Source organism: Ciconia boyciana, chromosome 1, assembly GCF_034638445.1.
Source record: "Ciconia boyciana chromosome 1, ASM3463844v1, whole genome shotgun sequence".
NCBI classification, from domain to species: Eukaryota; Metazoa; Chordata; class Aves; order Ciconiiformes; family Ciconiidae; genus Ciconia; species Ciconia boyciana.
The window spans coordinates 75,819,492-75,846,109 of NC_132934.1; the positions used below are offsets into that span (position 1 = coordinate 75,819,492).

Consider the following 26,618-nt stretch of genomic DNA (forward strand, 5'->3'; position numbering starts at 1 on the left):
AAAAGCCATGGAACCAGAGAAGGAAATACATGATCAGAAGTAATAGCAATAGTTCCAAAGTCATGTGAGGTTTTTGTTTCTTTTTAATGAATGCTTTTTATATTTAAAAAATAGCCAATTTGGGATAAATTGGTTTGAGTAATATTGCTCAGTGCTTCCTTTAATCTAAAAAGATAGTCAGCTGCTAGGCTGCAGGGAGTTCTTCAGTTCTTATTTTTGTTTCCCTGTCCCTGACATGGTTTTTGTATTTAAGATTAAGCAGTGACATTTCAGAAAGTATTTCTTTCTTTCTTCCCCGCCTTTTCCAAACCACATCACTTTTAGTTCCCTGGAGAACTAAATGTCATGACTGAAGGTTTCTGTCACAGCTGGTATGTGGACCAAGGATTTTCAAATCACTTGATACCAAAGCTCCAAGTTGTCTGCTGAAAGGAAAAACTGATGCAAAGGATACGTGCATGTTGATCATCCTGACTCTTATCTTGTCCCTGTTCTTTCCAGATACTTTGCGAAAGCAGTGAATTGATAATGTCTTCAGAACATGGAGCTAACAAACGGCATCATAACCCAGTGGACAGTATATGCAGAAAGATCAAATCTATCCAAATGATGGATGAAGTCTCTAACTCTGCCTTGCAGATACCAAAATTTCAGTCCCGGAACTTTGACAGTCCACAGTGCAGTATCAAAAAAAATCTAGAAGAAATACTGAAGAAAAGAACATTTAGGAGTCATGATAGTACTGGTCCACACTTAATCAGTCCCAGCAGTGACTGTGTTTTCTCTGCAGACTTGCAGTTGCTGTCGCCTTGTCTCGGGCGTATCTCCACCTCCTCTTCTGCAAATGCTACATATTCAATCAGAAGTGAAGAGAGATCCGGCAACTCATGGATGCCAGTATGCCCCATGGAGAACTGTTCTCCATCCTACTTCAGACCCAGAGAGGCTAATACCCAGAACAAACTGTGTGCTTTATCAAATATTGAATCTAAAGATGTGCCTCGTGAACAGAAGTATCTTACGTCAAGTCCAAATTTATATTTCTTCACATCTGATAAAAAGTCAGAAAGTGCTATGATCCAGTCTCCTGTGCCAAAGAAGTTATCTTTGAGTGAAAGAGGTAACAATCCTGGAAAAAAACCTCTCCCAATCCACAATCCTAGGCATCTGAACATTCAGCCTACATAGATGACATTTATTTACTACTTAAACTAGTAACAATAGTTTTAGAATGGCTCAAATTGAATAAGACTGCAAAAACACCTGAATAAAATCTTAAATTTTTTCTAAACCATATTAATGTGACTGTAAAAAGTAAGGAAGTAATGAGTCAACTCAAACTTTTTCAAACTTGCCAATTCCTTCTTGTGGATAAGAGATTTGGGTATTAATTTAGTTCCCCTTTAATATAAAAAGACATATGAGTTTGGGTGTGGTTTTTTGTTTGGGTTTTTTGGTGGTTTGGTTTTTTTAAGGATTGTTTTCTTAATAACTTAATCTGACCATGATGATGTCTCTACAATATATCTGGAGGGGGAGGGAAGAAATAGCTGGCCTCTTGAAATGTTCTGGTTTATATATTTACTTCATGCAAAAGAATAGCCAGAGTTGTGAAACATGCATAAACCAGTTCCCAGCTCAGAGGCTCCAGCTATGAACAGTTCCTGGTATAATTTAGCAGTAACAGCTCTGTTTTTATTGTGGGGGAAAGGGAGGATTGGTTAGGTTTGGGTTTTTTGTTTGGTTTTTTTCTTTAATCACCTTTTTAAAAAAAAAAGTGTGTCACTCAAGCTGTGGTATGCTATGTGTGCTTGTGCTATTACAAACATAATATTGTAGTTAGAAGCTGTGGTGCGTGAAAGTTACTACGAGCAAATAAAGCTGGACAATAACAAACTTACTCTTCATAGGATGGAAGCAGTCACTGGGGTACAAAGCTGACAACATGTATGATGTGAGCTTGATCTGTGAAGAAGACTTACTGACTGCTATCTTCTGTGCATGTGACATAGAGCGTACAGGTTTGCCAGTGGCTTTTCATTGTTCTGTTTATTCCCCTCTCGGCACGTTTTCAAGGCTGAGATTGCATTAACAGTTCCTGAGACATGGCAATCTGTGATTAATGCTTGGACTGACTGGCTGCCTTAGCTAGGTGGCTGTATGTGTGGCAGATGCAGAATAAACGTCTGTGCCTCTTTTGCATGGTGCCTGGCCTGCCCAGAACTGCCCCCCCACCCCCCCCAGTTGATCTTTGCTGTATTTTCATGCAGAGGAAGTAGAGGAGCAACATGCTTCTAGCAATCAGCCTTATTGGAAGTGACTGTTTTATTTCTTTTAGGCTTTTTCCTGTTAGAAAAGAGAACTTTGGGAAACTTCAGAGCAAGAAATAGTTCTTCTGAGTTCTACCTCAAACGTGACTAAAAGTGGTAGAAAAAGGAGTGCAGCAGAGTAAGATAATGTCAGCCACAGGGTTTGCCCAATTTGATGAGAGGCCTGAAAGTAGTAGCTTAGCAAATGAGGCAAGCTTTGTTTTTCTTAAACAGAAGTTGACAAAACTAGTAAATGAGATTTTCACACTTCTGTATTAGAAAAAAAAAAAAAACCAAACAAAAGCTCTAAACTGTTCCTTTCCAGGTCACCCTAGAACTGCAGGAATCAGTTGCTTGTCTACAGCTCTGGAGGGCAATTGAATATGCACTAGTGCAGATCAGTAGCACACCCTCTTACAGCTTTTTACAATGGCCTACTGGACTTCAGAGTCTGGTGCATGGAAACCTGTATCTATTTTAGGAAAAGTAGCAGTTTCCAAGATAGTGGATTATTTGAGACATACAACTAGTCGGGGATCGGAAGACAGTGGTCTTGAAGAGCTGTGCAACATGCTTGACCCAGATCAGAAAGATGTCTCCATGGACCTGAAAACATATCATGCCATCATGAAAGAGTGGATTGAAGATTGTAAGAGAAAATGGTAATAGCTTTTTATCAATCCATTTTGTAAAAGCTTCTGTGAAAATAGGAGACTAGAAAGTTCTCCTGTGGCTTGAGCCTTCTGTAGTCTGGAACAAAGCTGGTATCAGGACACTGTGACTGCAGTGTGGGTTTTGGCTGAAAGCTTTTAAAAGTTACAAAGTTGGTAAGCAATCCAGTGTCATACTGATTTTGTGACTCTTGATGCTTCCTTGTTTCAGGGAAGATGGTGCTACCGAGGAACCAACAGCAAGCATGGAAAACCTGGAACTTAAAGTGCATAAAAACACCTCTGAAGGTGCAGACCATTTTATTCTGGTTTTATTCAGGAAAACTGCACTTTCTTACTCTATAACCAAAACCCCCACCTCTTTCAGCAAAAAAGACGCATGTCTGGATGAATGTTACATCAGGAAGCTTGGAGGCCTTTGGGGGTGATGTGTCTAAAGGAGACATGTAAGTCCATTTTTAAGCAATTCTTCCTCAGAATTTAGTACTTCTAGCTTGGAATTACTTGAGAGCAATTCCTAGAACCACTGTTTCAGAAAACTATCTTGGCAGAGTTTCTAATGCTGACCTCAGTCTGCACTAGCTCTTGATGCTATCATGCTCTTCCTCACAGCTTCTGCTCAGACTTAAAAGCACACTAGTAATTTTTCTTACTGATATCTTGGTCCTTCTGTGTCCATTTGCCTTTTTAATTCCCTGTGGTCAGAGTTTTGCCATGTGTTTCTTCTCCTTTTTAAACTGGTTCCTTCCTTCCCCAAGTTCTTAGGTGTATGATGATAGAAGACAGTATCTCCTGAAAATCCAGTCCTTGGTTTTGTTTGTTTTTTTATCTTTGTGCCTCTGACTTGGATTCTGTTAATAGCAAAGCACTTATCTTTGAAGCTTTCCAGTGTTTGTTAATTTTTGCATTTTATGCATAGTCAAAAACCTTAAGATCTGCTTTCTGATGCTTCCCTATCGTTTCTCAGGATCGCAAAAAGGTGATTCTTCTTCAAGTTTCATTTGAAAGCATAACTGGGGGATGGTTTAGGGGAAAAGAAAGGATCAGAAATTGTAGCATTAATACAGAAGTATCAGTGGTGGCCTAATAAGAGGGGATTAACACAGGCTTAAGATACCGTCATGCAGACATCCAGATGTGGCACTTGTCTAGTGGCATACTTTAATTGCAGGGAGCATAAAAAAATAAATGCTTAAAACCAAAACAGTTCCTGGTGTCCACAGAATTAGAGAACTGATATGAAGATGATTTGATACCTCTGTGCAGAGCAAATGACTGTACACTGCAGCATTACAAGTCCTCTGTGGGGTCTCCTCTCGCCTCTCTAATCAGTGCAGCACAGCATCAGGATTTTCAAGAAGCCTAAATTGGATCCAATCACCTTTTTCAATCTTTCCTGGTTTTGTTACTGGAACAGGGAGACTTCTGACTTGATAATCTGTGTTGCGGACCTGCAGTACAACAACCAGAAGCTTCAAGAACAGAACAACAAGCTGAAGCTCACGTTGGAAGCTGTGGATGAGACCAACAATAAGCTATTGGCAGATAACGAGGATCTACGGCAACAAATAAAAAGGTGGGAGACCCTGATGGCACCAGGCCTACAGTGTAATGGCCATGGGCAGACCTAAATTCTTCTAAGTGGTCCAGCCTTGTTTTATGCTTTTAGCCTCACAACTGCTTCATGACAGCAACTTTCTTGATTTAATGTAGTATTTGTAAGGTTTAACCCTCTTGCCTGATTGTTCTGCTCTGTACCTCCTGGTTCTTATAGAATTAGTTATTCATCTTACAGTCTGGCACTTGCAGCACGAGGCGCTGTGGGTGCGCACAGGCAAAATCTTATGGTAAAGCAAAATCAAACAAATTAAAAAAAAAAAAAGGGGGGGGGCTTAATATTACTAGGAGAACAGGCAAGCACGGGAAGACTTCCACTCCTAGACCACACACTTGCTGCCAAGCAGAGGGGAAATGAGCACGTAAGAGCTATTTTGCTAGTCCCTTGAGGAACTGAAGTGAGTTGCCTCACTAGCTTAGTATTGCTGCAGCCTGGGGACCCATCAATGCCACAAGTACAAACCTATTTTTACAGTGAGTTCATAATGCTCATCTGACCCAATTAATTCAAATGTGATATAGTTATGTCAACTGCCAAACCATTCCCAGTATCTTCTGGGGAGATTAAGGCGAAAGTCCTGCAGCGTAGCTGGCATGGGACATGTGCCCTCATGTTGGACCATGTGCTCTGCAGCCTAGAGCTAGCCAAGAAAAGGGCCTTGCCCTGCTGGTTAAATATACATTGATTGGGGTATCAGATCAGGATAAGAAAATGATGCAGAGCTTATCCTTGAAAACTGAACTGAAATGGCTTCTGTAACTGCTACTGGTGAAGTATTGTAAAGATGAGTTTATGTGCTCAGGTAACCTGATATATCTGACTCTAACAGGTTAGATTGTCAGGTGGATGCAAACAAAAGCATGCTATCTTGGATGTTATGTTTGCCTGAGGTTTCATCTCTTACTGTGAGAACAGAAGGGGGTGATAAATAGAGGGTAAGTCCATGAGCCTTTACTTACTGAACAAAAATAATGGGCTTATACTTGATGGTTGCTCTTCTGTTAAGTATCTGTGCCAAAGAATAAGTCCCTGGTGGCTTCTAAAAATACTGTTCTTGGTATTTCAAGCCTATCTAATGACCAACAGTAACTCGCTAAAGTTTCTCTGGATTTGCTTCCCCCCACGCAGCATCCAGCATTCTGTGCTGAAAGCCAAATCACTGGAAGAAGAACTAGAAGAAGCAAAAACCAACCTGAACCTGTCAGAAGAGACGAGACAGCAGATTCTCTGCCAGAATAAACAGCTTGTAGGTGCTCTTATTTCTTAGCTTACATTCCACAGCATCTCATACCTTGCTGTAACAATGGCATGGCCGCTCAGACTGTAAAAATTGGCAGTATGACCTCCTCTCTACCAGTAGGTACTGAGGCTTCTTGAGGATGTTTGAAATGTGACTTATTAGCGTTATGAAAACACTGTGAAGTTTTTGCATGGAAGTTTCTTTAGGCTATTGTCAGTTACAATGAAGAAAACAATTAAAAGGGCCAGTCTTGCATATAATTATGCTTAAAGACAACAGCTCTCATGCTGCCATCATTGAGCCCTGTCTGCTTTGAAGTTGGTGATGTTTTGCCAGAAGTTCATGCAACTTTTCTAGAACCAGCAGGGACAGGAGACTCAGTTCAGATGTCCACACAAAAGAGTCATTTCCAAAACACCTCTAGGTTATAGGCAATGTCCATATGGGCTGGCAGATATGACGAGGGCCTATCAGAAACCTGTCCATTCTGGACTGACAGCTGGAAGTCAGGCAGCACACCTTGGAGTGTCTCAAGGAGCACAAGCTGCCTACATAAGAGCATCTGAATTGCACCCCAGGTGTCTGAGTAGCAAAGCCTGTGTGACTGTAAGAGGTGTAAGCTGTAAGATCCTGGTAAAAAGGCTGATGTGGCTGTGGCTTTAGCAGGTGTTGCCAGACACCAGAGCGTAGGTTCTCTAGAGAACATACGTTTGCATCGCTGCCACGTGTGTTGTTCACACTACAGTGGCATCTCTGTGTCTTGCTGTGTGGGTGTAGCTGTAAATTGGTGTTCCATAGCTCTGTGCACTGCTGATGGTGGGTATTTAGAAATCAAGACTTCCATGCTGAGAAAGAACACAAGATTTTTTTGATGCTATCTTGCTGCAGTGTGTGTATGGTTTTGTTTTAATTTCAAATTACATGCATAATTCACCTTGTGAGAAGATGATGGGGTGGGAGGGAGAAATATTATTAGAAGTTTTGTAGCTGTGCTTATAAATCCCTTAGTTACTGTTCCCTGTGCAATGGAGGCACCAAGTGGGATGCTACTACCTTTCTTCATGTCTGATATGAAAAGTGTGGTGTGACACATAGGCTTTCCAGATTTGTCTTAACTCAAGCATGAGCACAACTAGATTTGCTCGCTCTGGCCTTGAATACCTCCTTCCTATCATCCACTGGTCTGACTTTTGCTCTGATTTGAAATGCCTGTGTCAAACCCTTCAGTGAGGGTTCATGAGCCGGACCAGCCTCAGCACTCCCCTTTTTGCTGTGCTCTCTGAAGCAAAGGAATGCAGCACTACAGCTTCATGTTAGGCCCTGGATGTGTTTGTGGTCTGCTGCTTTTTGGCTTAGTTTGGCTTTGAATGTTAAACTTGACATGCTAAAAACAACTATTTTGTTTCTCTCTCTCTCTCTTTAATAAACCTGATCAGGAAAAAGAAAATCAGTCTCTCATCATCAAAATTACTTCTCTCCAGGAAGAGGTAAAATAAATCATGACTTTGCAAGTACATGTTCTTGTCTAGCTAAAAGCTCACCATTAAGAAATGAAATGTTTATCAGACTTTGAAGCCTGACATGCTGATTAGGTTATCAAAATATCTTACATTTTACAAGGATGACTTATCATAAAACTTTATAACTTGAAGTTGCACTGTGCTTCAGACTCTTCATTTGCTGGGTAAGTAAGGAGACAAGGTTGGGGAAGCATGGGAGACAGGCACAAACAGGTTTCTCCCCCCGCCCCCCCCTCCTTATTCAAATATTTTGAGACAAATTCCAAATATGTCTAATACAGCTATAAATATACTAACTCTATATTGAAACAATCTCCATCTAAGACTTTTTCATTTCATATTCATTTGTTTCCCTTCTTTAAAATCCAAAGAAGGAGCCCTGTATAGAGCTGTGTTGTTGTCGTGTCGTCGTCCCCCCCCCCCCGCCCCGAAAAAAAAAAAGCAGTGGCTGGTGGCTCCGCTCAGATGGATCCATTGATACTGGCCAAGAACCTACAGGAGGCTTGTGGAAGCTAATGGAGCTATATCTCTAGGTTCTCTTTTTTTCCTTTTTTCTTCTTGTTTTGTTAAGAGGAGAGCTATTCATTCTTACTTTCTCTTCTTTATTTCATTAAAGTAAATATTTTATAAACCGTTTTTTATCAGGTGATGTTTTAATACTTGCTTACAGCCTGTATTTTAGACTATTTAGGATGAAATAGAGGAACAGGTTAAATCGTGCATAGTAATGAAAAGAAGCACCTCATGGATTCAGGAGTCTATTATAATAATGTGGTAGTCATTGTTCTTTGCATGTTTACCATGCTCAAGATTAGTCTTTCTGAAAAGCTTGTAAGTCCAAATAGCTATTAAATTGCATCTTTATATAATAATTCTCATGCTGCAGGCCTGAAAGCTTTTCTTTAGCTTTCTAGGTCTGGTAGTGTTTATAAATCACACTTTGAGGTTTTATCTTTTAACAGTGCTCTGGAGAAAACAGGGGAAAAAGGAGCAGAAACAGTTTCAGTAGGGCAAGCACATACAACGTATGTGCATAAATGCTGGTAGTGCTTTAGAGTAGGCAGTAGCTTGGGGGTGGAGATGTCATTTTGCCTAGTTTCTTCAAGGAGAAGCTGTCGATCCATTCAGCTGTGCCTAAATGCTCTGTATCTTGTTCAGAATATTAGGAATAGCATGGACACCGATGGACTTAAAAAGAAGATTTTGGAGCTGTCTAAAAATGCAGCAGAGCTTCAAGTAAGCATTTCGGCTCTAGGAGGAACATAAAGACAGCCTATAGTTTACTTGGGTCTAATGAGGGGAATTTCTGCCTCTGGAAGGTAGACAGCCCTGAACCTGTCTGTAATAAAGAACTGCAGTGCAATCATAACTTGGACAGTGTGACAGCTTTGACTAAGAAAGTTGCTGTCTGGAAGCTAAAAACTGGGCTAATATAAAGAAACCACAGTTTCATTCTTTCCTCTAAGTTAAACTTTTAGGAAAACTTTTCCCCACTTTTTGGGAAAATATATTAGAAAGTCATACTTTGGCTGATATTACTGAAACTATTAGCCTGCATGCACAAGAGGAAACAAAGGTGACTGTGAAAGCTGGGAACGCTTTCACTTCTAGCTAAGTGCAAGATTTGAACTTTGAAACACACCATGCAAGGTATTCAAAGAAGAATTTGATTTTTCTAAGCAAAGAATCTTGATACTCTTTTCCCCTTCCAAGTAGGAGATAGGAACAGACTTGTGTTATAGTGTATACTGATGACTGGAATTACTTTTGATCTTTTCATTCTCTAGATCCAAGCACATATGTATGAGAGCACTGTGGTGAATAAAGAGGCAAGCTTGATCCAGGTTAGTTGCTTTTACTTCATTACTGTCTTGACTCAAAATACTGACTATGGGATGACTTGTAAAAAGGCAAGGCAATAGTCTTCACTGTGGCACTTTTATTTCTACTGTTCTCACACTACAGAACCTGATCCTATAAATGGCTTCAAAGTAGGCGAGATCTGCTTTAGGACCTGGTTATGAGTCAGCATAATTAAAGGTTTCAGGATTTTGCTTTTATTTAAAAAAAGGAAAAAAAAAATCTCAACCCATAAAAACAAAACAAACTTGCAAGCTTCAGAAAAATGTACAGAAACTTCTAAAGGCTACTTCCTTCAACAACTGGTAAAAGAATGTACCTGCAGAAGATCCTTCCCTTCATATATTTTACTTAAATCGTTTAATTTTTGTGTCAAACTAGAAATGGTGATTTGGAGCCCAATGGAAAAGCAAATTTGTCCTTTCTCATTACCGAGGTGTAATTATCTAGGCTTTGTTGAAGAGTGAACATTTCTGATGTTGTTTTTAAACTTCTATTTTGTATTAGAAAACAAAGGCATAAGACTACACAAAGGTGTTGTCATTCTCTAGATTAATGAATTATACAAATAGCCTTCTAGGCTAATGGGTTTCTATTTAGCAGAACATGTTCTAAATCAGCCGATGAAATATTTGACTATTAGGCTGTCTGCAAAAATGAGTGCAGCTGAAATCAAACAATGACAAGAGAACCTACCTTCAGTGTGATCCAGCTGATAATTTTGTAGCTGGGTGGTTTTTTTATATTGTTTTTTGTCAGAAGCAGCTTAAGGGCACAAATGAATTAACTTTTTTTTTTTAAAAATAGCTTTCACTTTCTCCTCCTTGAATGATTCAAAGCTTTTGTGGCCTCTGTAGTATCCTTTTATTTTAAAAAGGCTTTTTTAGTCTATTGACTAAATGGGAATTTTGAAAGCAGACTGCTAGATTGCATGTTCCTGTAGATAAAGGTGACTGGTTTGTATAATCTTGAAGAAACTGATGTGGAAAACTGACTTTCCTTGTTGGCACTAGGATCTGTGGGATAAGGGTTTACCTGTAAGCTTAAAAAAAACCCCTCTCATAGCTCTTAATCCAAAGGTAGATTGGATAGGCTTGACAGTCACTGAAAATTATTATGGCAACCTTTCTTTTCCAGGCCTGCAGAAGGTACAGGAAGATAGAAAATACTTTAATTTTTTTCCTTTAACTTTCAGCACCATACATCAGATGTCTCTGCCAAAGCTAGAAACCTAGTTCTATAACCCCACTCTTCCTGCTTAGCTTTCTGTGTATTTCATCTCTTTCAAAAAACTCAACTATTTTTAAAGAGGAAGAGTAGGAAGAAGTCATAAAAGGGATGAGAGGACCAGAGCTCCTACTTGAAGTTCCCGTTTTCTCGAAGAAATGCTCCGCTTGTCTGTGCAGCGCCTTCTATTGTAATGGCATAACATGACTGAAGCCCATTGCTAGTTTGTGACGCTAAGAAAGCTACTACTTCTACTAACTCCTCAGTCTTACCATGAGGGTTGATACATCCTCTATCAGCCCTTCCGTTAGGCGGTGTTTAATCTGCAGAGCCCTACACTTTATGCCTTTAATCATGAAAACTAATGAGAGTAAACTCAAAACATTGCAACTTGTTTTAAGGGTCAATTGGGACTGAAACTCATGCCAGGCATAATATAGTCCAGGTTTTTAGCTAAAACTAGAGTGCTTCTGTCTAGTTTAATCTGCTACTGCTAGTACAGAAACTAGGTAAGTAATAAATTAAAACACAGCATCTGGAAAGAGGTTTTGTGTCTCCTTAATATCAGGAGTTACATGGAAAAGGTCTTCTGAGTGCTTTCTATTGGCCAATATGCAAGATAATTGACTATATTCTTCTAAATTTTGTATGTTACATAATTAGGCCGCTGCTCAAACCTAAATAGCACAGCTTACTGCTGTGATGTAGGATTGAGTATAGTCTTATTTTGGTTACAAAGCATCATAGCCATAAGTATTACAAATGCACTTCAATGTGCTAGTTGTCAGGCTGCATGCTTTAAAGGTTCTTTTCTCCACAATCTCTGCAGAAGGAGCAGGACATCAAAGAACTGAAGTTAACCATTGTGGAGTGTTCCTCAATAATAGAGGTATGGCACAGAGTTTAGTTCTTGACTATGTGAGGGGAAAGCATGCATATCCTATGCTTGTTCTGCATGACAAACTAACATTCTAACTAGGTCTGATGTTATGTTTTAGACTTTGCGGGCAGAAAGAAATGAGCTACTGGAGAACATGCAACACATGCAGCAAGAGCTGATCTCGTGAGTATTGTGAACAAGTCCCAGGCAATGCAGTTCATCAAAAGTCAAAAAGGGCTGATACTTTTATTTTTCCTGCTTCTTTTAGAAATGGGTTGAGTTTCCCATTGATGTCTAAATTTAGCGGTAATGTTCCTGAAGGGATGAATTCACTGCACTGTGAACTGGAACTTGCTCAGTCTTCTGAGGTATGAATCAAATCTTTGCTGAATCTCATCCCAGTTGTCTTGCATCAGTAAAGGAAGAACAAAGCTCGTTCCCTGTAGATCATTAGATAACCCTGGAATTTGAAGCCATTAATCCTAGCACGCAAGCATAGAATGTGAAGGTTGCAATATTGTCCCAAGTACACTGGAGAAAGTTCAAATAAAAGTAAACAAAACACTCGGAGATCTAAAAAAATGAGACCTACAAAGTAAATCTGGAAGAGCTAGGGTCATGCATTTAGCTGGCAGAAGAACAGACTGATAGGAGAAGATAAGAGTTTCCAAATATACAAAGGCTATTATGATGAAGAAAGTAACAGTCTGTTTCTTCTTGTACTGCCTACACTAGACATGAGCAATGATTTTTCAATTGCAGGAGGGGAGACTTCTTTTTCTTTGAAGTCTAATGTAGTGAAAAAGAAAATTAAGCATTAGAGTAAGCATCTTGACAAGGTTGTAGAGTCTTCATGTAATTTATTCTTTAGAAACTCTGATAAGCATCTGTCTGTAGGTACCTTTCCCTTGCCCCTCAGCAGGTACAATGGAGACTGATCTTTAGAATTCTATCCAGCTCTCTTTTTTTTTTTTTTTTTTCCTTCCCCCCGCCCCCCCCCCTGCCCCGAGGTCTTTGGATGGTGACTCAGAGGAGGACAGGAGAGGCAGCCTTCTGATGAGTCTGGCACCGGCTGACAAAATCTTAGTACTGCAGTTGGTTTGGAGTTGCAGTGTCCCCTGTGCCCTCTGCAGAATACCTGGCAGGTGGTTTGGTGACTTTTGGGAGCTATGTTTTTGATCAGACACACTTCACATAACACTGGAAGTTTGGTCTCTAATTTCCTGTTATCATAGCTTTTCCAGTGAAGAACTACTAGAAAAAAAAAACAATTTACATGTACATTATGGTTTTGGTTCAGATTTTTATCTGAGCTATTCTGTGCCCATTCTCCTCAAGACATTCCATGGAGTTCCACCCTTCCTTACAGTGCTGTCTTCCCTTCAGATGAAAGCTGTGCAGCAGAGCTGATAACAAATATATGCTATTGCAGTTATTTTTCTTGTAAGACTTCACTGTGCTGCTACTTGCTTTTTTTATGTGGTGCATTTGCAAAGAGTTAGCATTCACAACAGAAGAAAATCTACTAATGGACTAAAACTACAGGCCCAGAAATGAGAGGTATACTTGGCTGGGCAGCTCTGTTTCAAAAGTAACGTATTGTCCCCTACTGCAGCTCCCTGCAACCACAGTGAGTCACTGTGTTTACCTCTCAAATGCTGTAATGAGACACGATTCCGCCAAATCACCTGTAAAGCAAGTAAGGGCTCTGCTTATTCATCACTTGGTAAAGCCTCTTCTGAATAAAGATAACTAATTATTGACTTCCTCTTGCCTACTCCTGACATGAAAACTTACATTGGATCAGTCGGCAGCTTGGCTGGCCTGCTTTTTTTAAATCCCCATGACATGATGGTTTTGAAAAGCTTTTACAAGCTTCAAGTTTCGGTAGCTCTGACCTTCTGGTAAATACGATGCAGGGATACTTCAGAAAAGTCTAAATGTCACTGATGCTGGTTTGTAATAAGGAGATGTCAAAATAAGCTAGCTGGCTCTTCCATCTCTTCAAAGATTACCAAGACTGAATGCACGTCCCTGGATGAAACACTGGACCGTGAAGTGCTGGTTTTACTTCAGGGACCTGAATACGCAGGAGAAAAATTTAAGACTATCATGCAAAACCTGGTCAGTGGCAGAGCTTATGTGAATAAGGATGTAGTCTATTAGCCTTTTAATTAGGATTTCTGCAAGCATTGATAATCAGATCATGTTTACTCCTTTTGAAAAAATAAGAATAGCTCCTTTGGGGGTGGAGATGGGGGTATACTTACTCTAACAATATCACTTGGCACCTACTCTGACACTGTAACTTATAACCTGGCTAATTCTGGGCAGCACTGTGTCAGGCTAGTACTAGAAATGCCAGGGTTTGATTTTTGTTGTTTGCTTTTTTTTTTCCCCAGCAAGAGGAAGCCTCTGAAGCAGAGGAGCTTGTCATGACTTCTTTACAATGGGTAAAAGATCCTGATGTGAACATGCAACAGGCTTGGGAAAGAAAACTTGTGGTAAGTAACTATTTCTCTGAAGCTATTTTATGAAATAGTGGGGCTGTGCAAAAACTTAAGGTGGGTATCTTACTGCTGCATGCTATGTATATTAATTACTTGACATCGTAGCAGTCCCTTTGGGGGGCAGAGATGGCTGTATGGAGAGAAATATCTTTTGTAACTTTTTTTTTGAGGACGAGGAAGGGGATGATTGTTTTTCACTTAAATGCTGTGCTTTTCCTGGCTTGCCTTGTGCAAGATCTCACTTTAAAACTACGCTTGAAGGAAAGGGCAGATGAAGCAAGTCTATTTGAAGGGGAAAATGAGGTCAGATGACAACACTGTATTGTGGGAGCTATGAAGCTTTTCTGCCCACTGCATGTTTCTGTGTGCCTTGAGCACCCATTTTGCCCTGTGCTCTGAATCTGACTAAGGTAGTGGATGGCCTCGCCATCAAGAGGAGGAGGGAGGTGGCTTTATAACCAGACTTCCAAATCAAAACCTTCATAGGGTTTGCTTTCTTTTGAAAGGCAAAGTGTTCTGCTTTTGCTGGACACACTCCACAGGAAAAGTTTCTACAAAAACCCATTTTACAACTTAATCTTGCGTAATGTATTTTTACTATTCCTCATGCCTCTTGTGAGCCTTGGAAGTAAAGACTTTTGCTCAAGGTAACTGGCAAAAATAACTTCCCCATGTGGCAGCAGCAGCCTGTGGACACAGCTCAACTCTCTTGCTCTTGTTCCCTCCTCCCTTCCCACGTAACAGCATGGTTTCTGAAATTTTCATCTTACTGGTTGTAGCTTTTTCTCTAACCTGCTCCTTCTTACTCATCTATTAGGAACACTGCTACAGAAAACTACTGAACTTTATACTAATGCTGTCTTTTGGCTTCTTAACAGATGCCAAAACCTCAATTCATCCCATTTGGGTAATAGCAGGTGGCACCACAGTATGTGCTGCTTTAAGTTGTTGGCTTTTAAGGAGGAAGATACCCTTCTTTTCCTCTAGTGCTGCAAAATGTTGTAGCTGACCCTCCTCGTTCCTCCTGGGCAGGCAGGAGAAATCATTGGAGCCATCCAGTCCTGCAGCCAGCCTTTTTAGGTTTTTTCTTTATGTAAATTCTGAAAGCTTCCCCTTGGAGAAGGTGCAAGTGTCTCAGTCACTTCACCCTGGTGTGACTTTGGGTAGACTCTAAGAAACTGCTGGCTTGTGCATTGCTGTAACTTTTTGATCTTGATTAAAAACTTGTTCTTCCAAAGCTGTCACAGCTGAAAAATGCTTGAAAAATGCTTAACTGAAAAATGCTGAAAAATGTTTAACAGCTGAAAAATGCTTAACTTACCATTCATGTTGGGATTGTATTCCTGTTAAACATGTGAAGCTAAAAACTTTTGGTGTGGGTGTTGGAGTTGATCATGTCAAATGAATCCTATTCTGGCTCCTAGAGAGCAATGAGTTTGTAAACTAAGCTGACAGAGGATCAAGGTTTCTTTAAAAATAAAAGGTCCCATCCTTCTGGGACCTGTGGGGATGGGAAGTGACTTCATGTCAAACATACTGTCTTCACCTATCTAGAACAAGCCAGATGTGTGGGAAATATGGTATATGGAGCTGAACAATAGTAAATAAAAAAAAGAAAGATTCAAAGTAGCTTCTTCCACCCTTAGAGAAAGCTTTTGTATAAAAATGAATTAAATCTAGGACCATGCACTATCACTTGAAGCCTAAACACTTCCCCACCATTTCCTGTGAAATATATTATGAACATGTTTTTGTTGGGGTTTAGTATTTTTAAGTATGTTTTAAAGTATATTATACATAAAGTAAATTTTAAGTGTGCCTGTGTTTTTGTGTGTATATACATATATTTAAGCATATATAGATGGTGATAGTAAAAATTTTTTCACCCTTTTCCTGCTGGAAGATAAGACTGTGACACATGTGCCCTGATAAGCCTATACCACTTTTGTGTCAAAACCATGCTATTTTTAAGAGCAAGTGCTGCCTGTTCCTTGGTTGAGAAACTGATCTTCAGGATGTGGGCATTTGCACATGGTCACATCCCATGTCATTCCTGTAAATCTATCTAGCAAAACTGCTCAAGCTCTCTTCTTTTTGTAGCATGATACTTGATGTGCTACGCTTTTTTGTTTCAAGCTTATGAACAACATTAGAGTCTAACTTGCAAGTAGGTAACATGGCCCGTGTTTGTAGGATTGATGTTTTCCCCTTTGAACTAATGTAAAATCCCAGAAATATGAACCTCATTCTTACCTGACCTCTACTTGACTCTCATTAAGCATTCTTGAAAAGCTGAGGACTCTCTTGTATGTTCAGTTGAATGAGGTCAGAGAAAGAGGACTGGATTCTTCTTTCTCAGTACTTTATACTGCAAGTCACTGTTCAGAGAAATACAGAGGATGCAATGTTACTTAACGCTTCATTTTTACCATCTTCCCCTTTTTCTTCCTACAAATCAGAGGTAAAACTGAAAGCTTTTGTCACAGGGTTCATCCCTTGGACAGATTTCATCTGCTAGGCATGCATGACAAAATGAAATATGGATTTATTGGTTTGGGGGTTGTTTTATTTTGCTGTAATAAGAACTCAAATTGGTGCCAATGGACTTAGTCGTACTTTGAGGAAAGGGTCACAGAAGTCTTAATTACCAGTTTTAGGGCTTCCTGCAAGATGGTCATTATTAAAACTTCCCCTTATGAAATATGTTTTTTTGTTGCTGTATCTGGGCATCTTGTGATGGAAGTTTTCTGGGGTAAGTTGTAAAAACTCCCTCGTGCACCATGTACTCTTCTGCCATATTTACTGTAAATACTTGCTAATTGTATATTTGTTTTACGAGGGATAAAGAGGAAGAGGACTACCTGTGTACCCTAGATCTGCCCAGAAAGAAAGGCTGAGAGTGGCTTTTGACTTAAAGTAACCTTTCGAAAAAAGTGGGAGTCATTTGTCAAATTAAACTTGCATATGGAAGGCTTACATTTTCTTGTGCAAACTGTTATGCATTGCTCCATCTTAAAAAAAAAAAAAGTCTTAAAGTACTAACCATTGGCAGGAGTCTAGCCTGTCTGTCCTCACATCCCATCAGATTCAGGAGTTAAGAAGGTACAGGTTTGACATTTAGGTAGCTTTGTTAACCTATTACACTGCACAAAACACTGTTTTGTACAAAATGAACACCCATTTCTCCTTTATAATCTCTTCCTTATTAAACTATTTTTCCTCATTTCTCTCTCTCTCCCTCCCTCTCCCCTTCCCCAACCAGATGCTGCATGAGTAGACCACAGAATATTGTCAATCATCCACCTTTTCATTGCTGATAGTGTTGGACGTAGGTGATGGTACTAAATGGTCGAGCAGGGAAATGAATTCTCATAATGTAAATTTGGGCTCTGGTTTACTCTCTGGCTCTGCTCCTCATCTAACCCCATGGCAACTCACACTCAAAATTCCACAGGTTCTCAAGCAAGAACTAGGAGAAAAAAGACACCTTTGGATCCAGAAACTTCATCTCTTGGAAAAATACAAAGAATCCCTAGATAAGGATTTTGTTCGAATGGCAAGCAACCTGAGGAGAACCAAGACAGAGCAACTTCACCTAAGGAAAGAGCTCTTTGCCAGGTACCCCTTCAAAGCATGTGTGTGTCTCTTCTTTGTTGGTTGCTTAGCTGTTTGGTGGGGTTTTTTGTTTTGTTTTTGGTTTGGGTTGTGTTTTTCATCTTGTGGAACAAAGTTTACTGAATTCTGAAGACTTTTTTTCACAGAGGAAATTATCTGCTGTTTTGGAGCGAGGATCTGGTTTTAGCATAATGTTACACTACGTGGGAGTTAAGGTTTGTGTATGAAGTAACATATGATGTTGGAGATGTCTTTGAAAACACTAGGGAGACCACAGACTGAGCAGTTAAAGAAAGAGGGCACTGCCCATCTAGCAGGTGCAACCATTAAATAAACTGTTGGTTTTTTTGTGAAGCAGAAGACCTGTAGGTATTATTGCTTTGGGAGACAATTGCTAGCCCCAGACAACATAATGTCTCCATTTCTCAAGGGTATAGCTTCAATGAGTTATCTCATTAAATATGAAAGCATAACTTTAGTTTATTGGCACACAGTTTCTGCTATGAGTTTTGACATTACAAATGTGGCAGCAAAAGACAGCAGGTGTAAACCTCTGCCTGCCCACCTTCCCTCCCCTCCTCAGACATTCAGGAAAGTAGCTAGTCAAGTTGGTTTTTTTTTTTTGCCAGAACAACTAATCTGAATTTGTTGTCTTTGTGGAACCCAGGCTTACTCATAGTGTCGGCCTTCTGCTATCCTATGCTAATGTAAATTTTTGCATACATGCCTCTACCTGGGTTTGGGGTGTAAGCAGCTTCCTAGGGCTTTGCATCCCTGAGAGCTAATGCGGAGCAGTCATACTGCACCTTTGCCTGACTTATCTTCCACTTAATGTTGTTAATGTAGACCTCCCACATGCTCTCCCTTCACTCGGAAAAGAGCTGACAAAAATACTTATGGCTTGGTTTCTTAAAGCTGCCTCTCTGTATCAAAATTTTTTGTGGTGGTAGCAAGAAGAAAAAAAAAATACATGAAGGTGAGTTAGAAGAAATGGGCAAAGGGTTTCTGCAGTGGAAAAGGGGTTCCTTGAAAGCCATTATCTTTAGCACTGGTTCTGATGGCATCTGCTTGCTGTCAAGTGAAAAACCCTCTGAAACACTGGGAAATTAACCTGATGAAGCCATGTATCTGCAGTAATAGCTCCAGGGTATCTTTTCTGGAATGATTGACTCTACATCTGATTACTATTTCCCCCAAACCACAAGACAATGCATTCTTTTGACCAAATTGCAAAAGTTTGCCCCACTAAGCACTTGCTCTTTGAGAGTTCTCTGGATATTCCACAAGCTTCTGCTATGGTACCCAGCTGGCTGGGGCTGGCACAGACACTGCACTGTTCAGCTGGGGAGAAACCAGGGAAAACCTCATCCCCTTCCTAGTTCTGGAGCTGCTATAGAAAAGCCTTGTCTGCCTGCTGGGTTGAATTATGCTTAACAAGAATGAAGTCCTTGGTGCTAGATCCTGGTCAGCTGCAAAATGTGACAGCTGAATGTGGTTCTTGATGTGTGTCTTGACAACTAGTGTGTGTCATCTCCCTGGCATGCCTGCTCTAAAATGTCAGTAATGGATTGTGGTTTGTGCTCTCTCACCCCACAGGCAACATGAGATAGAAACTGTCAAACAGTTGCAAGAAGAAACTGCTGGCCAGGCAGAAGCCCTTGGCTTAGAGCTGCAGAAAGCTACAAAGCAGCTTGAGGATGCCAGCAAACAGGTAAGGGGCAGTCTAGTTCCTTCTCCGCAGAAAGCAAGCAAGCAGATGCAAAAGGCTATGTACAATGCATCGCTGCTCTTGGGGAAAGGAAATCGCATGTTCAGAATGGAGTGCCTCATTGCAAAACTGGAACCAGCAGAGGAAGTAAAATTTGAGGGGGTGGTGACAACAGTTTGCTGATGAAAGAGGCAGCATTGCATATTTGTGGTGGCTTAAAAAAAAGAAAAGAGAAAAACCACCAAAAATAGCTTCCATACACAGTCCACCCCAACGTAAAAATGCAGAAGTTCAGAGGGAGCTTTATCACTTCCTGAGAAAGAACAGATGCAGTTTGGTTTCACTTACATGAACTGTAGAGGCTCCTTGTGTTAGCCAGGCTGCTTTATCTTTTTTCCCCTCCCTCCTTTTTTCTTAAATATTGTTTTGTGCTTAGGCAGAGGATCAAGTTGAAGCCTTTCACTCTGCTTGTGAGGAAGCCGCATCCTTGAAATGCAAGTTAGAGGAAGCCATTTCTGAGCAGCAAAAACTCAAGGATGTGAATGCAGCTTTAACCAGCGTTTGCCAGTTGCTTGAAGAAAAGGTGGAAGACCAGAAAAGTAAGTAACTACTGGCAGTGTGCCAGCATTCACTCTTGCACAGGCAAATCCTTTATGGTTTAGTTTATGGCAAAGGGGAACAGGACTGACCTGCAGGTAATCTGGTAAAATGCTCTGTGGAGTCTTCTTCCCCCTTTCTATTTTTCCTTCTCCTTTAAGAGATCTGCAGCTGTGGCATCTGGGCTGAGAATCAGGTGGGATCCTGATGAGTGAGTGTTGGGCTGGACCAAAGCTCCCAACAAAATCTCCAGTCCTAGGAGGCAGGGTTAGTAACTCCATGGGTGGCACTGGCACTCCCTTACCAAAGGTGCTGTTCCTACACCTGAATAGCCCACATTATTCCTAACAAAATCATCCCTCTTTCTTAAGCTTCCTGTACCAGAGACATCTGTTTTTTTATGTTCTGCATTCTGCTTGCTGCTTGTATTTGCTTTGTGTTTCTGAATAACTGCATGGTACTAGGCTGTTTTCTTTAGTAGAAAGCAATTGTGTCACTGCATCGTACATGTGCAACTTTTGCTACGGAACCATGGAAACTTCATAGTACCTCTTCATCACTTGCTAACATCAACACCTCAAAAGCCTGGGCAGTTAAAGAATGCAGTGGTTTGATTCCAGCACATGTGGCTTTTTCTTTCCAAATTCTGGAGTGCTTATCACTTACAGGGGAAGGAAAAAAAAGTTGACTGACTTAATCCCACTGAACGTTTGGCCTCAGGCATGCATTTCCCAGGGCAATGTGACTGATGCTCAACATACATGTGCGTTGTAAACAACCTTATGTGAGACTACAATTTGACTTGTAGGAAAAATTGTGGGACCCTATGTTTTAGCTCTAAGGCACACTTGTTATGCACTGATGTGGCAGAAACAGCTCCAGACTGTGCTTGCAGGCTTCTGACCAATATTTTGGCATTGTTCACGTGTGTGTGCTCATGTTGCTTTCATGCTTACTACTTCCTTCAAACTGTGGGGTTGGGTTTTTAGCGAGAGGTGTAACAATGGAAATAGTGTGTCACTTTCCAGCTCTGAATAGACAAAGCTTCTCTGCAAAGTGAGCTAGAGTAAATTAAAAGAGAGAGAACCCCAGACATGTGGAAGAGACTGGTGCCACTGTGACTCAAAAAAAACAAAAACAAAAACCTCAAACAAATGCCCAGAAAACACCACCGCCCTGGAAACAGCTGAGACTTTGGCTTTAAATGACTCCAGGTAGTTTGCAGAAATCTCTTTCTATAGATAAATAGAAATAGACTGGTAGATGCGTAGAGAAGTTGCAAGGTGTACAAAGAACAGGGCTGACAAATGAAGATGGCAGTGGGGGAGGACAATATTTTATATTGGTTTCTGCAGAAAGCCAGGCAGGTCTAGTGCCCCTTCTGAGTGAAGGGCTGGGTTGTAGTCTCTTCCCCACCAACCTACCCACTCCATTCCCCTACTTCCCCCCACCCGCATGATAGGAGATGAGAAATGAGGGAACCTGTTGGCCAAGGAAGCTACTTCAACCTAAGTCAGCCTGGCACAGCTCCTTCTATGTTTCAGATGTCTAATCATGTCTTGCCACTAATTGCTACAGCCCTTATCCAGTGAAAAAGCTGAAGGAGCTACTGAGAGCTGCTTTCAATTTTTGCTTGGGCACTGAGGTGATGGTGCTAATGAAATCTCCTTTCCCCCCCACCACCCCATATTAGCTGTGGTGTGGAAGCTATGATAGACTTCTATCAAGGTAGAAGTCACCAGAGGCAGGCCCTGACATTACCAAACTTGAACAAAGAATGTTTCTAAGTATAATGTAAAGCCTATTGACTTCTGTACAGGATGTCAAATTGGAAGGACAAATGCTTCTCTTCCAATAAGTTGTAATGGAGTCGTCCATTTCCACGGGGAACTGTGGCACCTTAATGCTGATGATGTGGGGAAGCATTCCCCCCCTTCATAGCAAGGGGAAACGTAACCACAGGGAAGAAACAGTGCCCAGTGTTTTCTGGAACTTGCAAAACAAAACGCACTTTTAAAATTCTTTCCTGTGAAAAACTGTTGTAGGTATAACTAGACTAAAGCAAAGTGCAATAGGTTTGTGATAGGCAGTAGTCGGGTTTAAAGACACAAACATCTGTCTGCTTGTTATCAAATTATAAGGAACCCCGTAAGACTTGTAAATGTCTCTTCATAGCAACTGTTAATACACTACGATGGGAACTGCTGCAAAGGCGACTCTGTGAATTGCTGTGTCAGGTATGATGCTTGTCTGGTGGGAGAAGAAATGGTAGGCTTGCACAGGAGGTCCTCTGGTGGAAGGACATCTACAGCTGAGATGAACTGCATGTAATTTGGCAGCATCTGACTTCTTCTTTTCTAACATGTACATAATTGTGGAGGCAGCAAACTGCATGTACTGATCTGCACATTATTATTTTCCTTCTTCAGCCTTCTGGAAAAAATGGGCTAGAACTTACAGGTGTGGTGTTGGTCTTCACTGTAAATAGTTGTTGGTGATCATATCAAAGGGGGCTGAGGGAAGCTTTCCCTGATGCATTGGTGTGATTTGTCCCCCACAATCAGCCCTCTCTTCTGCAGACAGTCTTGAAAACAAATGTTTAAAATCTTGTAATATTTCTCAGTACCCAGGCATTGGAATAGGCAGTGAAACAGTTATTACCTTTGCATCCCTCTGTGGAAATATGTTGAAAATTATATAACTATGGAGTACTTTGCTTTGAATAAAAATACTTTCTTCAAGTTTGGAAGGGGGTGGAGGGGGAGACATTGTGGGAGGACTCTTTTTCCCAACTAGCTCTAGTAAGAAACATTATAGCTCAGGGTCTGAACAGTCTGGATTTAACATGGAATAACAAGGTATTTATAAAGACAAACAGAAGATCCTACAGTGTATCCTAGGCTATAACAGGGGCATTAGAGGAGCAGAATCAAAACTGTGGACTAGCTGCATGTGAATAAAACTTGTATTTGTGCATAAAGGTCTGCAGCATTAAGGGCTGAAAGTAGCAAGGGGAAACAACTGCATAGTTTTCCTGACAACTGAAAATAGTTCAATTGGATAAAATTCCATTTTGTTCATAACTAGTAGTAGTGTTCCTTCTCTCTTTTTACCTTTTTTTTTCCTCCTTCTATGTCTGCATGCCTTAAACTATTTCTCTATTGCAACAGTGCTGTGCAGAGTTAGAATCTGACTACAGTCTGCTGCCTGCATCAGCTGAGCCGGTAAAAGGGAAGGTAAGTGTGTTTGCTATGACCACTGCTGAGCCTGTTAAAATGTGACACTAGTTTTGTTCTTATTTTTTTTTAATGACCTGAAGGAAGTAAATAACTTTCCTTGTAAGAAACTTTGCCAAGTTAAACATTCAATAAAAATAATTTGAGATATATGTTTATGTATATATGCATGTATGTTTATACACACATACAAAAGTATATTCAAAACCTTATTGCAAAACCAGTTTCCTATTGCTTCTGAACAGTCACTGTGACAACATACAGGTGCTTGATAAATTGCATTCTGAGAAGGATCAGAGGCTGAAGATGGGGCTACATCTTCCAATTTCTTTTCTGTTTTTCATCACTTAAGTAACATTAGGTCAAACGCAGCTGTTTAAGTATTGCTTCAGAAGTATCCTCTAGCCATCTTCAGCTGACACCTCTTCAGCAGTCAACAGCAAGCAAGTGGTGGGCGTTTGGGGCAGGGGGTGGTGGGGCAGTGCTGTCTCCATGCAGCCCAGCTGGAGCTGCCCTCCTGCTCCTGCTGAGGGAAACCTCACCTGTGTGAGCAGGTGCTGGACACTGGATGAACATTCCCCTTCTCAGTCTCTCTGGCTGGCTTGGCTTGGCTGGAAGGTTTTGGGTTTGGTTGGGTTTTTTCCCCTGGTTTTTGTTTGTTTTCCACAGGATTTGGTTTGTTCTGTGGGGTTTTCTTGGTTTGGTTTTTTTTTTGGTGGTTCTGTCCTGCTCATCTTGCCTGGTCCAAGCTAAGTCTGGAACTAGATACATCTGTTGCAAATATAAAGTTGAATTATTCTACCTCTTCCTTTATCTGTTCTGCCCATTAAGGATGTGAGCTTTTCTAGACAAAAAAGCAACAGATGATGTATTTTGTATAACTGTTAGTACTACATTACGCGGATGCAACTGCGTGTGTGGGGGGGGAGTTGGTGACATTAATGTATTCAGCGTGACTGAACAACAGCAGCACTTTCTATTTTTCAATTAGCAGCTCCATTGCTCTAAACAACTGTGGAGCAAAGGACCCACCTTGTGCACTGAAATTCCCAGGACGCTGCCCTTGGATATTTCATACTGGCGTAGTACGCCTCTTCTAGGTAAGACCTGGTGGTGTTGGCCAGTTTTCTGTCTCTCTCCTGAAATATAGGAAGAGTTGATAGGTGATATAGAACAGTATCACTGGTGCTAAACATGCTGGTAGAGTGTGGAAAATCTATTGTTGCCTTTAGCCTATTTTTGCATGTGATCCAGGAGACTGAACCATGTTTATGCTTGCAATTAAAAGCCTGAAAAGATGGCTGCCTGTCAGCCTAACAGGAGTCCCCAAAAGCTTAAGGAACTATTGGTATAAATTGCATATCCAAGTATACTCCTGGCAAGATGCTTGCCGGTCTGGATCGGGAGGGTTGAGTTATGTTCTTCCCATTCATGCTGTTGACTGGCACACACTGAGATAGCAAGCGATGTCCTGCTACTGAGCTGAGGTCAGACCTGGTTTAAAAACTTGAGTGGGTAACGCAGCTACTAACAATCAAATAATTGTATTTGTTGATTTCTCCTGCCTTCATAAGGTGTTTGTACTTCCCTGCAACTCTCAAGCCTTATGACTATTAAAAGCAGCCACGGGCAGATATGCATTGCAGGGCCACAGAACTGCAGAGTGCCTTTGGGCCTTTATAGACAAAGCGTTTCTTCTAGCAGTAAGCTGGTAAAACACAGAGTCTCTTCTCGTGCAAACTATAAAAATGCTCAAATGTAATTCTACGCCATACTGGGGGAAATGGAAGGAGGTCTTGTTTGCACATGCTCCTTATAAGAGTGCTCTGCTGCTCTGACAGGGCTCTTTCAGTGGGCCAACTCGGGGTGCTCTTGCAACTTGCTGTAATATCACAATCCAGCCACAAATAAGGCAGGTATTCTCGGCTTGCACCAATCAGGTATTGATACAAAAAAGAAGACCTATTTCCAAGCGCCCCCTGCCACACAAAACAATTTGCTACAACAAAGCTGTCCTATGTGGAAGCTTCTATAACCTGACTGATGGAAAATCCCCATCCCTAGGTGCTGCAGACTGTGCATCTACAAAATATGTTAAGGCCGCATAACCTAACCCTTTCATACCAAGATGGAAGCTGCCTTATTATAAATCTGTATTCGGTTGGTCTGCTTCTTGATTATTTTAGACTTGGTCAAAAATTGACTTGTGACTAAATACAACTGTGCCAATGACCGCCACTCTTCACACTTGTCTCTCTTAACAGATGCTCTGACATTGGAAACCTCATGCCCAAATAACTCTCCTGTGCACAGCTGGGGTCGGCCTCGTAGACAGAGCTCTGGCAGCTGCACATTTGAAAGCTGCAATCTGGGACACACGACCACTTCAGATGTGACGTCAGTGGGGTGCAAGTAAGACGGCAGAATAACCTCTTGGGGGTGAAGGGTGGAAGAGTCGACAGTATCTAGCAGGTTCCAAGGGAAAGCTGTATCCCCAGCATATGCTGAGTTCAACAGCAGGGCATCTTTTATAGGAAATACTGGACACTCGGTGGTCAGCTGATGGTGTTGTGGGGTAATACTTTGCTTCTATGCACAAAAGCAATGTTGAAACTCTTTACTGAAACTGTTGGTATGACCACGAGCCAAATACAGTGGTGGCATTTCCATTTCATGCTAGAGAACTGAGGCATGATGTAGGTGTTCTTGTGTATATTTTCAGTATTTAACTTGCAACTGACACTCCCATTTAGAAGCCAAAATCCTATTGGCTTTGAGGAGTGACATTTTTTTTGTGGTGTTTAAAGCAAAGACCTCAGAACTCCTGCTCATCAAGCTGCCTCCCTAGATCTTTAAAATATGGATTGAACTGCTTAAGATTATGAAAGCTAGCTAACTATTGTCGGTGAATATTTTAAAAGATAAGGATGTTCCTGGAGATGCAAAGGCAGGCAGTCTGCAGCAAAAGACTCAGCAGCTCTTGAAGCTTTTGCCACTGGTTTTCTGCAGAGCTGTGCAGTGTGGAGGAGGTTGGGAGAAGGACTGGTGGTGGTTCTTGCTATTCGGGGGAGGAGGGATTGATGTTAGTGATGAATTTGCCTTTCTCTGAGACACCAGCTGCCTGACTATAGAGACAGCAGCGACTTCAGTTATGTGCTTAAGGAAAACGAGCAATATATCTCACTGTTGTTTGGGCAATATGCAAATAAAATGTGTATTGCCAGGTGGAAAATATGCTCTGCTGGTAACTATACTGATGCAGACCTTCCTGTTTCCATTACAATGATGGACTCTTCACTTACTGAGGTGAGTGCTGTCTCCGATGCCTGAGATGTGGTTTTGAATGGGTTCAAGCATTTAGTGCCTTACACAGACCCAGATCCAGACTGAGCAGCTAAAAATCGGCACTGCTCCAAGGTGAATCGAGCTGGCAGCAGTCAGCAGGGTGTTGTGACACCTTGTTCTGTGTAGGGTAGTCCCTTCTATTTGGGCACGCTTCTGGAATACTGTAGCTATAGACCCAAATGTCTTGATGTTCACATGCACCTGGGTCGTGTTTTTAGCTGGGGAGTATTTTAAACGTGGTTTCAAGGCTTGAGACAGTGCTATTTCTGCAGTAATACTCAG

At 41.1% G+C, this 26,618-nt stretch overlaps 1 protein-coding gene across 2 annotated transcripts in view; it reads left to right on the top strand.

The window, feature by feature from the left end:
• Positions 1-528: 528 nt before the first annotated feature.
• The window catches only part of IRAG2 (inositol 1,4,5-triphosphate receptor associated 2), a 39,966-nt gene continuing 13,876 nt past the window's right edge, over positions 529-26,618 (top strand). Inside the window, exons 1-23 of one of the 2 annotated variants that reach the window (XM_072875243.1) lie at positions 529-1,120; positions 1,911-2,021; positions 2,791-2,971; positions 3,192-3,268; positions 3,348-3,426; positions 4,398-4,556; positions 5,727-5,844; positions 7,275-7,325; positions 8,517-8,594; positions 9,146-9,202; positions 11,275-11,334; positions 11,444-11,508; positions 11,594-11,693; positions 13,336-13,467; positions 13,728-13,829; positions 17,290-17,453; positions 19,047-19,161; positions 19,595-19,757; positions 21,931-21,992; positions 22,926-22,991; positions 23,983-24,091; positions 25,256-25,403; positions 26,216-26,297. In XM_072875243.1, the coding sequence (XP_072731344.1) occupies positions 529-1,120; positions 1,911-2,021; positions 2,791-2,971; positions 3,192-3,268; positions 3,348-3,426; positions 4,398-4,556; positions 5,727-5,844; positions 7,275-7,325; positions 8,517-8,594; positions 9,146-9,202; positions 11,275-11,334; positions 11,444-11,508; positions 11,594-11,693; positions 13,336-13,467; positions 13,728-13,829; positions 17,290-17,453; positions 19,047-19,161; positions 19,595-19,757; positions 21,931-21,992; positions 22,926-22,991; positions 23,983-24,091; positions 25,256-25,403; positions 26,216-26,297 (2,871 nt within the window). Of the gene's footprint in view, positions 1,121-1,910; positions 2,022-2,790; positions 2,972-3,191; positions 3,269-3,347; positions 3,427-4,397; positions 4,557-5,726; positions 5,845-7,274; positions 7,326-8,516; positions 8,595-9,145; positions 9,203-11,274; positions 11,335-11,443; positions 11,509-11,593; positions 11,694-13,335; positions 13,468-13,727; positions 13,830-17,289; positions 17,454-19,046; positions 19,162-19,594; positions 19,758-21,930; positions 21,993-22,925; positions 22,992-23,982; positions 24,092-25,255; positions 25,404-26,215; positions 26,298-26,618 lie in introns of those variants that run through there. The other variant, XM_072875251.1, reaches the window with a different exon arrangement.